The following is a 16007-nucleotide window of genomic DNA, read 5'->3' as shown; positions in this document are numbered from 1 at the left end:
TATTGTCTTTGCCAAGTACGTTGGACCGTTTCAACTTTTTGTTTTTTTGTTTTATGGATTTATTCTAACTTACCAGATTGATTTCTGGCCAACGTATCCCACGACCTTCATGTTCCCTGCAGCTTGTGCAAGGGTTGGGTGCTTGATCTCTGTTAGGGCAGAGGGCTCACATAATTAGAGGGCTTTTGATTTTTTTGAAAGAAAGATTTGTGCAATAGGAAATGTTTTCACTGGTGACATTGCAGATAGCAAAAAAATTACTGTGGAGGTAAGTAATTCAGGTACAAATGAGAAAAGACTATTGACTGGGGATTTTATTCCAGGGAGTTGGCAGAGTGGAAGAGTTGGCATCAAGCTTGGTACCTAGGTGCAAGGCTGAAACGCTGCGCTGCGCTACAAAAAAGCGGTCTTTTAGCGCAGCGCAGCGGGGAACCGCTGCGCGGTCAGCCCAAAAAGCGGTAGCGCAGCGCCAGTCCCGCTGCGCTACCGCTGAAAATAGCGGGGGCCCGCTTTTTCCCCGACCCAAAAAGCGGCAGCGCAGCGAACGTGGCCGCTCCTTTCAGGGCCGCGCAGCGGCCACCAAAACAGCTGCGCTTTGCCCTGCGCTGCGCTTTTTTGGCTGGCAGCGGGGGAGCGCTACGCGGCCAGGTCAAAAAGCGGTAGCGCAGCGATGGTTCCGCTGCGCTATCGCTGAAAGTAGCGGGTCCCCGCTTCTTGCCAGACCCAAAAAGCGGTAGCGCAGCGGGCGGGGCCGCTACTTTCAGCGCAGCGCAGCGGCCACCAAAACCGCTGCGCTTCACGCTGCGCTGCGCTTTTTGAAGCGCAGCGCTTTCACCCTTGCTAGGTGAATTAATGATTTCTGGAGCTCAAAATCAACCGGACTGACTTAGACTTCAACTGGACTGACTTAGGATTATTTCTTCACAGGATGTATGTAACATTCTAAATACCAAATTAAATGTTGATTTGTATGGCTCCATGGAGGATCCCTGAAATTTTTGATTGAAGTACGTTTTGGAGTTGATGTAGGGCTGAAGGACCACCCTGAGTCGGAAATTGTAGTTGCTTAATGGAGGACCTTCTGAGATTTCCCACTGTAACATCAAGTGAATTATATATGTAAATATGTGACAAGCTGGTCTCACCTTTTTTATGATAAATTATTGTTTGTGGATTATTCACAATATAAAGCAAGATTTTTTGGAGGGGGCGGGCTCTTTTCTTTTTGGAAATCTATTCACAATTTTGAATATTTATTTACTGAACTCATTCTTGTCAGACTTACCATTTCCTAATGAATATCATGAGAGGAAGGCGCTAAAACTTGTCTGCTGGTGAAAACTTGATCTTGATAAGTTTCAACAAGGCAGTCAGATTTAGCTATTCCCTCTAGATTAAGAATTTTAGCCAACCAGAAGTCCTCCAATCAAAATTTATGAATGTGTATGAGATAATCTTAAGCCTAATTTGGGGGCGCCTGGAAGGGAATGACTATGCCAAGGGAGAAATGGTGGGTGGGCCCTTGGGAAGTTGAAACAGGGTTTTGGGCCCTGCAGCGGCGAAGCCGCCTTGGCCTCTAGTTGGTTTTAAACCAAAGATAAATTTTCCATTATCTTTGGTTTGGAGCCAATGGGAGGGCGGAGCAGGATGGAGCTGAGAAGAGCTGGCCTGGGTAATAAAATCTCCCAAACAGCTCTTTGGAGAAAATGTTCCATAGCCTAGTGGTTTGTAGCTCTGCTGCAAACCAGCTAACAGGCAGGTTGCCAGATCAATCCCCCCACCCCCCATCCCCCATTAGGCAGTTAGGTGGCAGGCTTTTAGGGTTTAGTGGTTAGTGAAGAAACTAAAGCCAGAGGTGAGCGGAGTGGGTGGAGCAAAAAAAAAATGGTAAGTTGGCTTAGCCAAAAGCAGATGCAAATTCTGAAGAAGAGACCATTTTTACTCACTCTTAGGGGCTAAAATACCTAAGCAGAGAGTCTTGAGATGGGGCTAAAGTGCCACTTTAGGATTCAGTTGAGTCAGGACTGATGTTGATTTCAATAAAATCAGACCTCTCTTAAGTAGTCTACTTACAATATGCTTGAGTTGTGGTCAGGCTCAGAGGACATAATGAATAAGAAACAATAGAGACATGCATAACTAAAATGGGGACTTAGTGACATGGAAGTGAAACAAGAGAAGGGGAAGAGCAAGAAAAAGTGAAATTCTAACAGTTAGTGGTTAGGGATTAGGGATTAAGGATTAGGGGGGATATGAAAAAAAAAAAAAAAAAAACTTGGGCAAAACTGGTCAGAAGCATGTGGTAACCTTGTTTTTCACAGTTCTGACACAGCTCCTCCCAGCTCCATCCATCTACTCCCTCCCATTGTATCCAAACCAAAGATAATGGTGAATTTATCTTTGGTTTAGAGCCAATGGATCAAATAGCCATGTCTCTTATTGAGCAGTATAACAGTTTCCGGATGGTGTTAGTATTGGATGGATAGTGGGGATTGGATGGGGGCAGGTATGGAATGTGACAGCACCAGCTTTAGCCATTCTAGAAAAAGGAGGTCATGTTTTAAACTCCCCCAACAATGGCAAGCAACGGGAGAGGGATTTTAGGATTTTAAGATTTTTCCAGGAGGGATGTAGATTGAAAGGCAAGTCCTTGACTACTGACAGGGGGGATTCAAGAATCAATGAGGGTATCAAAAAGACTCTGCAGTTTGCTGTTCACATCAACACTTGGCCCTACTCAGCTGGTCCACTGTGATTGGTGTCAAGAGATCTTGAGTACCTGATCTGGATCTTTCAGCTAGCTACCTACTCAGAGCTAACTGAACTAGATAAATAGTGCAAATAGAAGCTCTGAGAAATCATCTTTTTTATTGACACACTCAGCATAAACCCCAGTTATCCAAAACCTCTCTTTGACTCCATGTTGACAACTAGCTCCTCTTAACTGTTCTGTTTTGCTCCACCTTCCTCAAAGATCTTGCTTCTGTAGGTTCTTCTTACTCAAAGCCCCTACAAGCCTACCCCAGAAAACAATCTTGAAATCCCACTTCTGCATTTCAAAGAGTATTCACACTCTTCAACCTCCAGTAGAGATGGCATATGGCACCCGGGTACCTGTGGCGGGTGCGGGTACCCCCCTGTTTTTTCACAAATTCCTCACACCCGCACCCACACCTGGCACCCACCATTGGAGGTACCCGGGTGCAGAGGGGGAGGTACCCGGGTGCCAGGCACAGGTACCCGAGTATCACCTTTGATGGCCGGCTGACTGGTCATTGAGAGGTTGTATTGCCTTCGATGACCAACTGACCGGTCATTGAGAGGTTTTATCCTCTTTGATGGCTGGCTGATCGGTCATTGAGAGCCTTTATCCTTTTTGATGACCTGCGGTCAGCCGGTCATTGAGAGGTTGTATCCCTTTTGATGACCGGTCAGCCAGTCATCAAGAGTGTAGCCTCTTTGATGACCGGTCAGCCGGTCATCAAGAGTGTAGCCTCTTTGATGACCGGTCAGCCGTAGGGATGAAAGTGGGTCGGGTCGACCCGGCGGGTACCCGACCCGTGTTGGGTCTGGGCACGGGTTTGGGTCAGCTTTTGCCTCAAAAACCAGTTTTCGACCCGGCCCGCCACAGACCCGCTAGATTTTTGGGTGGGGTTCAGGCAGCCCTTTTGGCTGTCGGGTCGACCCGCCGACCCGATTACAGACCCGCGACATTTGGCAGGTGCCCGCCGGCAACGGTGGGTAGTTACGTTGCCAATAACAGTAACGTAACGGTAATGTAACAATTTTTCAGCCGTTATTGTTACCGTTATTTGTAACGGCAGTGCGTTACGGTACCGCTGGAACGTGACAGAAAAATATTGGTGTTTGTTACGTTACTGGCGCCTGCGGAGCGCCATATAACGCCCAATAACGGCCAATTTTGGACCGTTACGCGTTATCTGGTGGATAACGCGCAGTAACAACCTCAAAAAAAGATCCTGTTACATTACGCGCGAGGCATGCAAAGACCCCGTTACAAATAACGTGACGGGCAGCTGCGGGTAACAAGGGTAGTTACGTTACCCAAATTACGTGAATAACGTAACGTAACGTAACGTAACTACCCATTGCTGCCGCCGGCGGGTGCAGGCCGCGGGCGCGACAAAAATACTGCGGTGCTGCGAATTTGATTAACCCCCGCGGGAGGCCAACACTCTAGTCCACAGGGGCATCAGCACTGAATTCACTCAGAAAAGGCAGTGGCTTACCAGTACCGGACAACTCACCATGCCCAGGACGCGCGCCCAATTGCAAAAAGCACCGGAAAGGCCCCTCAAGCGCAAGAAGCAGGTTGACGCTATCTCTGGACAATGATTCCGAGTCCAATGATCCGCCAATCAATCAAGGACAAGAAGAAGAGGACAAGTCAGATGATTCTGGATCCAAAACCGACGACCAAGACGATATCCAGGTGACCAGTCAACCAAATGAAAAAGAAAACCGTAGATCTGCAACTCAAGAGAAGCCTACAGCCTCCACAATCGATTCCACCCAAACCACGTCGGCCGGGGAAACCACTTTGACTCAAGGCCAAAAAAAGCGAAAAACAACCAGCAAGATTTGGAATCACTTTAAGCCTAGTGGTGAAGGTTTGTTGTTACTTTTTCATTCATCTGATATATTATATATTTATGTTGTTTCTTTTGTTTGAACGTTGACACAGTCAAAGACAAAAAAGCGCATTGTTGATATTACCAAACTACGCTGTCTGCAAAAAGCTTGTACGGAACAAAACACTTGTGGAGACACCTCGAATGATGCAGCGGTTATCATTCCCGAAGCAAGCAGACTTTGCTGAAAGTTTCAAAGATTTCCACTCCAACCAACTGGTTTTTTTCTCAACAGAAGTCGCACGAACTCCTTGTAAAGATGGTTATTACGGACAAACGGTCATTCAAGTCGGTTGAAAGTAAGCTGTTCAAGCAATTTGTTGCTTCGTTACAACCTCAATTCAAGCTGTATAGTCGCATAACTGTCAAGAAAGACATCATTGAGATGTATCACTCAACAAAAGCACATATTGCCCTTGAGATTGCCAAAGCCGATCAAATTGCTTTAACAACAGACCTCTGGACAACTTCAAACCAAATCCCGTTCATGGTGATCTCGGCCCACTTCCTCTTGTCCAACTGGACTCTTAAAAAACAAACCATCTCTTTCAAGGAGCTTCCACCACCCCACACGGGATTAGTCATTGCGGAGCAGCTCTTCTCGGCCATTGTTGAATGGAAGACTATTGATAAAGTCTCTTTTGTTACTGTCAATAACGCCGCTGCCAATGATGTTGCTGTTGCTTGAGTCAACCAATTACTTCAAGACAAAAGCCGATCCCCGCCGCTGATGGAAGGGAAGTTCTTCCATGTGTGATGTGCCGCACACATAATCAACTTGATTGTGAAAGATGGTTTGCAAAAACTTTCAACAGCCATCACCAAGATCCGAAACAGTGTCCAATATATCAGAAGCACCCCTTCACAAAAGCGACAATTCCAAGAAGCTCTTGAGTTGACCAACATTGGAAAACTAGCGCAACCAATACTTGACGTTCCCACACGCTGGAACTCAACCTTTCACATGCTCAACTTGTCCATACCGTACCGAGAAGCGTTTGAAAATCTGGTGTTGCAAGATGCAAATTATAACAACTGTCCTTATCGCAGCGAGTGGGAGGAGATCTCAATGATGAAAGAATTTCTTTCTATATTCAACACTGGTAGATCCATTCCTTTTCTTCATCCCTATGCATTTCATTCTTACTGATGTTGAATCCTTTGGTCTCAACTATTCTGCTTCAGCCACATTGAAGCTATGCAAGACTCGTTATCCAACAGCCCACATGCTCTATGTTAACATAGTTAGAATCAACAGGAAGCTCAACAAAAGTCTCAATTCTGGTCCAAAACAAATGTACAATCTAGTTAAACCAATGCAAGTGAAGTACAATAAATACTGGAACAACCCTGAAGAGTCGGCTGCAGTTTTTCTTGTCTTTGACCCACGCTATAAACTATCTCTCATTGAGGTCCTTCTCCTCGAACAATGCAAATCTGACTTCGACAAAACAGAAGTTCAAATAAAGATCAATCACATATCAAAAATCCTGTACAACTTGTTCAACGAGCTAGCTCCAAGCTTGAAACAAGCATCTAAAGCTTTAGCAGCATCTCCAGCGTCTTGCAATGTCCTATCAAACACCAATGACCGTACAAGGTTGGATTCTCAAAAGAAAACCTTTGATGATCTAGAGAAAAGCCGATTCAAGGAGTACCTTGCCGGTAAAATGACAAAGACTGTTCAATCAGTAACAGCGACAGCAGAACTTGATCTCTACTTGCAAGAAGAAACTCTCCCAGTTGATACTCCATTGTTCGATATCCTTGATTGGTGGAAGTTCAACTCAGTCCGATTCCCAACACTTTCAAAACTGGCCAAGTACTTCTTAGTAGCCCCAATGACTTTGATTGCATCCGAGTCAGCTTTTTCAACTGGGGGTGGAGTGCTCAGCCCTTCTAGAAACCAACTGAACCCCGAAACGCTTGAAGCCCTTGTCTGTGGGCAAGACTGGATTGCATCCGACGAAGGCCTGTGTGACCAAGAGCAATCTGATGATTCTGAGTTTGACTCCAAATGATGTTTCCTTTCTTTTTTTATGAATAGGCGCTTTATTTTCCATTAAAAAAACATACAAGAAGCTATTGAGTAGATAAGATTTTACAGAAATGCATATTATGGATTGACCCGTTATCTGACCCGAGACCCGACCCGGCCCGACCCGAACCCGAATTGATCAAAAGCAGGGTCGGGTTCGGGCAGTGTTAACCAAAATGTGACCCGACCCGCCCCGACCCGCAATTATTTGCGGGTTGGGTTTGGGCACTGTTTTCTGACCCGAACCCAACCCGTTTTCATCCCTAGTCAGCCGGTCATCAAGAGTGTAGTCTCCTCAATTACCAGCCAACCGGTCATCAAGAGTGTAGCCTCCTTGATGACCGGCCAACCGGTCATCAAGAGGTTGTAGGCTCTTCAATGATTGGCTGAACGGTCATCGAGAGCTTTTATCCTCTTTGATGACCGGTTCAGTCGGTCATTGAGAGGTTGTATCCACTGCAAAAAAAACTGTGTCAACTGTGAGCAGTTGACATGTGGTAACTCTGAGGAAGCTTGTGGTGTTACACCAGCCTTACTCAAGGTTTGACTCAACCCAAGCTTCAATGCACAGTCACTGTGCACCTTGCACAGTGACTGTGCCAACAAAGACACTTATGCATTCATGTGGAGTTACAATGGCAGCTTGGCTTGAGTATCCTGCATGTCAACTGCAAGCAGTTGTCCAAGTTTTTTTTGCAGTGATCCCTTTCGATGACCGGTCAGCCGGTCATTGAGAGGTTGTAGGCTCTTCGATGGCCGGCTGACCGGTCATCAAGAGGTTGTAGGCTCTTCGATGACCGGCTGAACGGTCATCAAGAGCTTTTATCCTCTTCGATGACCGGTTCAGTCGGTCATTGAGAGGTATCCTCTTCGATGACCGGCTGACCGGCGGGTACTGGACGGGTACCCGCCGTCCTTCCCATCAGAATTCTGGACACCCGCACCCGGCACCCGCCGGCGGGTACCTGCCAACGAGTACCCCTTTGCCATCTCTAACCTCCAGTGAGTACCTTTCGCGCATTCTCTGTGATGTCTACCGGGGTTTTCTTAGCAAATCAAACCTGAGATCCAGGCCCCTGCTACTCAGACACTCTAATACCCCTGCTCTGCAGGCCCTGAAACTCTACTGAGGGCACCAGAACCACCCCTAGTGATTCTAGGCCCCTCCGTATTTTTTGTCTGTTATTCTTTCATTGCAGGGGATCAAGAAGGGAACCAACAAGTTCCCCCCTGTCCATGGAGGCGGCTAAGCATGTGGCACCTGAGTGATCGGGCCGAAGCTTTGCGCTATGCGCATGGTGCGGAGGTCCATATTATTATATGAACCCCAAAAGGAGAGGAGCCATGGAGCACTCCGCTACAGACTCCTTCCCCCCACCATAGATCACAAGTGCCACTCGCTGCAGAGTTGCAAGCACTTTTTCAGACACCACCCACCCGCCCGTCAGAAAGGAGCTGTGAGGCTTGCGCCTGAAACCTCACTTTCTGATGTCTGCCCGGAATAGAAACCATTAGACTTCCTTCTCTTCCCTGGTTGAGGTCAGTAAAGGAATCTCCTTTACTACCTCTCTTCCCGCACTTGCTGCAGGGGACCGTTACGCGGTAACTCGCAGCAATTACCAGGTGAGAGCAACAGCCCAAGTGGACCGCCTATTAGAGCGGTGATTACCTGTATTTTGCAGCTTGTGCCTCTAGAAGATGTTGGTCTTGGCAACACACCCGCTGACAGGATCCCAGTTCTGCTTGCCTCCATTTTTTTCTTATTATCTGTCATTATGCCACCAAATAGAGCATTGTCTGGTCCACAGGAATGGATGAATTCTTCTAAATCCCACATTCGGCAATGGGAAGGATTCTTAATGTCAAATTTGCAGAACAATGAATCCAGGCAATGGTGTGCTAATTGTACTTATTTTCAAAATAAATTCAACCACATCAAAAAAAAAACTGCCTGACTTTGGCTGAGCACAATTCCACTTACTTGAGTAAAACTGTAACAGCATGAATGACATCAATGGAATTGAAGACAACAAAGCTGATGAATCCCACTGGGATCCACAAGATCCCTAGTATTTTTTCTCCCTTTCATTCCCTAGTATTGTTTCTCCCTTTTGTTGCATGTACCCAATTAGAATAATGTTGTAAAATGAAATGCATAACATCAACGGCTTTGATTGAATGAATAATAAAAATGCACATTTTATCAGGATGGTATGATAATGTAATATAGCCTGTTAAATAAATCAATGCCAAAGGCAATTTAGGAAGTGAAGAGGGGGAAGAAGGTTTGCTTAGCCAGCAGCAGACGGGTCTTAAAAATGGCCAGTTATTAACTCAAAGAGGCCTGTCAAACTGAGTCTCAGGGGAGGCTTAAGTGTCCTCCATGGATGCAGTTATGGTCAGGACTCATGATTTCTGTGCATCTGGCTCATTTATATAGAATATAAGTTGTTGGATCAAAAACAAGATGTATAATGAATAACAATGACGCTATAGATACCCAAGCAGCAGCCGCTGCGGAAGAGATGAGACGGAAAAGTGTGCAGATTATGAATGAATAGAGAAGGCTTGGATAAAACGAGTGACAAGGAGTTTGGCAAGGAGTGTAACATGTGAGAGAAGAAGGAAAGACGGAGAGCAATGCAATTGAAATTCCAAGATCTGTTAAATGCATCAAGAAAAATTAGTGTGATATTATTACAATTAGGCCACAGATCAATACATCATACCTTTTTTCCCGGTTTGCTCAATTTTTACTCCGTAGAAAAGTAGCTTTGATGAAGAGATGAATAGCCAAAATAGAAGACATTGTTGAAGAATTCTTTGATCTTACTGTGGATATCCTTGTCAATTTCATCCGCTTTCTGAAAAACTCCACGCCTGCAAGTGAGCATCCAAACCCTCACATAACGCCAGAGGAGCGGATGAAGCCTGATGACTTTCTTCCTCTTTATCTGCTTCTTGATTAGTCTGATTTGTTTGTCCATGCTTGGTTTATTACCGCGCTTGTAGTCCTCTGTCAATGTGTTGAAGGATGTTTGGGCCTGCTCGAGTTCAGTGGCTAGGGACATATTCGGCTCTTCCTTTTCCCGTGGGACAATCGAACTGATCATCTCAACATAAAATAGATAGATGGGGAAGATGCGCCGGGCCCAATCGAAATCGTCAAGGTGGGGATTTTGTGAGAAGTCTTTCCCAGTTACATGGAACCAGCGTTGATACCAATGCTTCTCATGACCCTCAAACTCGGGTAGTTTGAGCGCCAATCTACGCTGTCTTTCATTTCCATCGTACACGCGTCCGTCGCTGGGGCGGTGCTTAGAACGCCGGAGACAATCGGGATAGTATTCTAAGAATTTGCTCTCTAGGATGACGAGTTTGCCGTTTGGGAGCCGTCTGGCGCCTCCCTGCAGTGACTCGTTTTCCCTGAATTGGATGGGGTCCGACGGCGTATTAGGTGCAAAGAGACGCCAATCAAACTCTAGTCTTCCCAGCCGAAGTGACGTTATTCCCTGCCGAGGTGACATCATTTCCTCACGAAGTGACATTGGAGGGAGCACTAGCCGTTGGTCTTCTGATTCCCGAACGACCGAGTCCGCTTGAGCCGTGAGTGGGGTGAGTGAGCTGGTCAGAACGTCATTTAGCTTCCTATGGGGGACAGGACGACGATTCCGAGGTTTGACAATTCTCCCTGTGTGCATCGACTTATAAGAAGGTTTTCGCTTGTGTCGGGAGGTTGTGCCCGGGGAGGGCGAGGATGTATAATCCGACACGGTGGGCTCGTAAGAAGAACTAGTGGCTGAGATCGTAGGACTACGGCTTGGTGTGTACAAGCTGGGTGGGCCGGAGCTTGCGCCCGGGGAGGGCGAGGAGGTATAATCCGACACGGCGGGCTCGTGAGAAGGACGAGTGCCTGAGATCGTAGGACTATGAGGAGGTGCCTGTGGACTATGAGAAGGTGCCTGTGGACTATGAGAAGGTGCCTGTGGACTATGAGAAGGTGCCTGTGGACTACGAGAAGGTGCCTGTGGACTATAAAAAGGTGTCTGTGGACTATGAGAAGGTGCCTGGGGACTATGAGAAGGTGCCTGTGGACTATAAAAAGGTGTCTGTGGACTATGAGAAGGTGTCTGTGGACTATGAGCCGGTGTATGTGAAGCCCTTGCCGCCGCGAGGCCATCTGGGTCTGCTGTTCCATCTCTGAGAAACTGTTGAAGGTAATCGATGTCCTCTTTGCCCCCAAACTCGGGTCGAAGTACTTTTCCGGAGCCAAACGGCATGTCCAGCCTATGAACCTGGGAGTGAGGGAGAAGTTTTTTATTGGCAGTTTGGACATGATGATAATCTGTTAGGTGGTTGTGACTAGCTGACGGCACGGCTGGAAGGCCGACAGGGAGTAAATGATTGGCCGAGATATGATCCGATGCGACGGGCACGTGAGAAGGCACATGTGATTCTGAAGTCCTTGGCGCCACGAGGCTATCCGGGCCTGGTATTCCGTCGCTGAGAAACTGGTCAAGGTAATCGATGTCCTCTTTGCCCCCAAACTCGGGTCGAAATGCTTTTTCGGAGGCAAACGACAGGTCCAGCCCATGAGCCTGGGGGTGAGGCCCGGGACGTTCTTCATCGGCAGTTTGGACATGATGATAATCTGGTAGGAGGTGGTTGTGGCTAGCTGCCGGCACGGCTGGAAGGCCGACAGGGTGTAAACGATTGGCCGAGATATAATCCGAGGCAACGGGTAGGCGAGAAAGATCAGTGTCTGCGATTGTATAACTATGAGAAGGCGCCTGTAAAGTTCTTGGCGTCACGAGGCGACTCGGGCCTGGGATTCCGTCTGCGAGAAACTGAGCAAGGTAATCGAGGTCCTGTGTGCCCCCGAACTCGGGTTGAAATAGTTGGTGGGAGACAAACGGCATGGCCGGCCCATGCTGGTCGAAGCCGGGTGGACCAAAGCCGTGGGGGCCATACGGCATGGCCGGCCCATGCTGGTCGAAGCCGGGTGGACCAAAGCCGTGGGGGTCATACGGCATGGCCAGCCCCTGAGCCGGGAAGTCAGTGGGATGTTCCTCATCAGCAGTTTGATAGATGTAGCTAGCTGGTGCCCCGGTTGGAAGACCGACGGGGTGTAAAGGATCAGCCGAGATATACTCCGAGCCTTGTGTCCCATCTCTGAGAAGCTCTAGAAGACGAGCGATGTTCATTGTGCCCCCGAACTCGGGTCGAGATAGTTCGTCGAAGACAAACGACATGTCCAGCCCATGCGCCTGGGAGTGGGCAGGGTGATTGTAGGGTAGGGGGAAGTCGTGGCTCGCTGATGGCCCAGCTGGAAGGCCGATAGGGTGGATATTATTGGCCGAGAATGGTTGATAGTGATGATCAGCTTGTCCAGCCGCCCTGGCCACCGATGGACCACCGGAAGGGAAGATACGATCGTGATCGAGCACGGCTGGGTCCGAAGGAAACCACTCCGCGGCTGGTTCCGAGTGTCGGAAGTACATCGGCTTGCACCCGCTGACGAGGATGATTACCACGAGAAGACATAGCAACAGAATGCCTCTGCCGAAGTAATTCAGAGCCATTGTCGATGCTCTTTCCTGGCTTCTTCAGCCTGTTCGTGTTCCGAGAAAATAGATGGCGACAAGTGGAGCACCGTCCCGCCAACCCAAGCTTCTCCAAACCTGATATTTGCCTAAAAATCTTGTCATTGGACGTTCACACAAAAAGGTGTGTTGCATACAGCGCTTCAGTTGCTGTAAAAAGGAACGAGAGAGTCTTCCCCTGAATCGGAGTATACATACGATCGAGAAGGTGTTCCACCCGGATGAGCTGCGACACCGTCGATGCGCATCAGCTGGACGGCAGAGAAGGCGAGGGTCGGGTGAAGTTGGAGCCGGTGTCCGGGTGTCACTGGCACGGCTTGAGGGGCAGAATCAAGAAACCATACTGCTTGTGCAGCCAGGTGCAGCCAGGTCTAGCCAGGTGCAGCCTCTCTGTTGAACACACAAATTCCTGTCGCAATTTGCAAAGCAGCCCCTCAGAACTCTCGGAACTGCCCGCCCTGCCCCCCTCCAGGAGCTGGGACTTGTTGCCGAGGAGCAGGCAGCTTGATAGTACTGGTGTGTCAAGAAATCAACAAGCGGAAGTCCAATAGAATTGGCATTGTACCTCTTTCGACACCCCCCTATTAGGGCCGGGCTTACCGGGGTCCTGCACCCACCGGCTGTAGCAACAAACGGAAGTGAATGAAACTTGACAGCTGGATCAATATCAATGTCTTCGATGGCAAAGTTTTTGCTGGCCTAGCCCATCTAGATATAGCACCTCACGACCAGCATCGTCGGGTTCAACCTTCAGCGCGACAGCACCGAGATTTGAACCCATTGAGTGTAGCATCTGCTTCATCTGATCCGGCGCGAAAGCTGCGGGGTCATCATCCGACGCATTATTCGGCTGGTACTTTTCCTGCCCTGAATTGAGCTCCTGAAACTTGTTCTGCAAGTCGGGAGTCCGTCATTTACAACAGCTGAAGCCCGCCGATGGCCCAATGAGAAGTTTTTTACGCGGCCTGATAAGCTCTGGAGAAACCTCAGCCGGGCAGTCTTTGCACCTCATAGTCTCCAATTTGGTTCGCGGAACACGGCGAGGTATATAGTTAACTGGATCGACAATGGCCCTGAATCGCTCCGGCAGAGGCATCCGGTTGCCCGGTCTTCTCCTGATAATCCTCCTCTTCGGCGGGTGCAAGCCGATGCATTTTCCATTTCCAGGCCCGGAACCGTGGCCGACGCACTTTGGTTGGGAACCACGCAGGTCCGAGCTCGACGCCATCTTCGGCCCCCCTGCTTCATCGGCGGCCACGGCGACTGAACACGCTGATCACCATCAGTCATTCTTGGGCGATGATTTCCACCCCATCGACCTTCCAGCCGGGCCACCAGCCAATAGCTATTCCCAGGCTCATGGGCTGGACATGTCGTTTGCCCCCGGCGAGCTATCGCAACCCGATTTCGGGCGCACACGCGGCAACGACCACCTGGAACACCTTCTCAGAGACGGAACACCGCGCCCGGATAGCCTCCTGGCAGCATGGGCTTCACAGGTACCTTCTCATAGCCATGCAATCGCAGGCCCTGGTCCTTCAGACGCGCCCTTCGTCTCGAACTATATCTCGGCCAACCATTTACACCCTTACGGCCTTCCAGCCTGGCCATCGACTAGCCACATCTATCCTTCACCAGATTATCCTGCTCCAACTGCTGCTGGAACACGTCCCGCTCACTCTCAGGCTCATGGGCTGGACATGTCGTTTGCCCCCGACGAGCTATCTCGACCCGATTTCGGGCGCACACACGGCAACGATTACCTGGAACACCTTCTCAGAGACGGAACACCACGCCCGGATAGCCTCGTGGCAGCATGGGCTTCACAGGTACCTTCCCATAGCCATGCAATCGCAGGCGCTGGTCCTTCAGACGCGCCCTTCGTCTCGAACTATATCTCGGCCAACCATTTACACCCTTACGGCCTTCCAGCCGGGCCATCGACTAGCCACAACTATCCCCTACAAGATCATCACCCTGCCCCAACTGCTGCTGGAACACGTCCCGCGCACTCTCAGGCTCATGGGCTGGACATGTCGTTTGCCTCCGAAAATGTATATCAACCCGAGTTTGGGGGCACAGAGCACAATGATTTCTTCGAACAGCTTCTCACAGATGAAACAGCAGATCCAGATGGCTTCGCAGCGGCAAGGGCTTCACAGGCAACTTCTCATAGTCCACAGGCACCTTCTCATAGCCCTACGATCGCAGACACTGATCCTTCTCACGAGCCCGCCGCGTCGGATTATACCTCCTCGCTCTCCCCGGGCACAACCTCCGGACGGAAGCGAAGACCTTTTTATGAGCTCATGCAAACAGGGAGAATTGTCAAAGCTCAGACTCGTCGTCCTGTCCCCCAGAGGAACCTACAGGACGCCCTGATCAGCTTGTTTTCCTCAACCACGGCCCACGCGGACTCGGTCGTTCGGGAACCAGAAGGCCAACTGACATCACTTCCGCAGGAAATAACATTGGCTCAGCCGGGAAGACTAGTGTTTGATTCGACTCTCTTTGCCCCTAATGAACCTTCGGACCCCTTCGAACAGAGGGAAAACGATCCACTGCAGGAAGGGGCCAGAAAGCTCCCAAAATGCCTACTGGTCATCCATGAGGATCAATTCTCAACGTCCTATCACAACTTTCTCCAGCGTTATAAGAACCGCCGCGGGGACCTAATCGTGTACGATCCAAATGCCAGAAGGGATAAATTGGCAATCAAACTACGCGAGTTTAGGGATCATGAGGAGCATTGGTATCGACGCTGGTTTCAGGAAAGTGGGATAGACTTCTTGGAAAATCCCTACCTTAACTATTACGATGGCGCTCGGCTCGTCTTCCCGCTCTATCTATTTTATGTCGAGATGATAAGTTCGATTGTCCCAAGAGGGGAAGAGAAGAAGATGTCCCTACGCACTGAACTCGCCGCGGCCCAAACCTTCTTCAACTCACTGACAGAGTCCTACAAGCACGGTGATCATCCAGAGTTGGAAGAAGCAATCAAAAAACTCAAGAAAAAGCTGGCAAAGCCCGATGCTGCCATCAAGTATCATGCGCTCCTATGGATTTATTTGGGCGATTGGATGGACACTCAGAGGCCTGGAATTTTCCGAAAGCCGGAGGATCTGACCGAGCAGGGTGTCCACACGAAGGTCAAAGAACTCTTCAATAACGTCTTCTATTACGGCTATTCGTCCCTTCATCAAAAATACTTCCCTACGATTACGATACGAAGAAGTCAACAAACCTGAAGGATAGGTATGTATGATGGATTGATTTGTGGCCCGCTTACAATGACATCAGCTTGCTAATTGTCACATTGTTTCTTGACCATTCACCAGACTAGATTACCTACCAACTTGAGAAAATCAGCAAGTTTTCATTTAAATTGAATCAAAGTTGTTAATCTTTTGCATTTCAATCATCCACCGGGGACTCATTTCTATTTATTTTTCTAGGGCAGTTGCACATTCTCCTTCCTTTCCTTTGCCCAAAAAGTGTTAAGCAAGCATAGATCCCATAAAGCGTTGAGCAAGCATAGATTTCCTCTCGCCTTGTTGAACAGTTCATCCATCCCTGCATTGATTGATGAGAAAGAAACTCGACGAAAAAAATCTGTCCCCTTTTGAATTTCCGCTGTGCGCGAAGTTCTTTTGACGGGCGCTGTCCCTCACATGAATGCACAAAGGGCATCCAAAAAGGATTTATTTCATGTTT

The 16007-nt window shown here is 48.8% G+C and overlaps 2 protein-coding genes across 2 annotated transcripts; one reads left to right on the top strand and one right to left on the bottom strand.

Moving 5' to 3' along the window:
* Window positions 1-9443: 9443 nt before the first annotated feature.
* PtA15_3A523 (uncharacterized protein) lies at window positions 9444-12272 on the bottom strand (the record flags this gene model as incomplete). The annotated part of the gene is made up of 1 exon (XM_053167501.1): window positions 9444-12272. The coding sequence occupies one exon, from the start codon at window positions 12270-12272 to the stop codon at window positions 9444-9446; it is 2829 nt and encodes a 942-aa protein (XP_053018711.1).
* A 1088-nt stretch (window positions 12273-13360) lies between these two features.
* PtA15_3A522 (uncharacterized protein) lies at window positions 13361-15541 on the top strand (the record flags this gene model as incomplete). Its single annotated transcript, XM_053167500.1, has 1 exon — window positions 13361-15541. The coding sequence occupies one exon, from the start codon at window positions 13361-13363 to the stop codon at window positions 15539-15541; it is 2181 nt and encodes a 726-aa protein (XP_053018710.1).
* Between the last annotated feature and the right edge of the window lie 466 nt (window positions 15542-16007).

This window comes from Puccinia triticina, chromosome 3A (genome assembly GCF_026914185.1).
Source record: "Puccinia triticina chromosome 3A, complete sequence".
Classification (NCBI taxonomy): domain Eukaryota; kingdom Fungi; phylum Basidiomycota; class Pucciniomycetes; order Pucciniales; family Pucciniaceae; genus Puccinia; species Puccinia triticina.
Note: the sequence above shows the minus strand (reverse complement) of the source record. Positions and strands in the feature narration are given on the sequence as shown.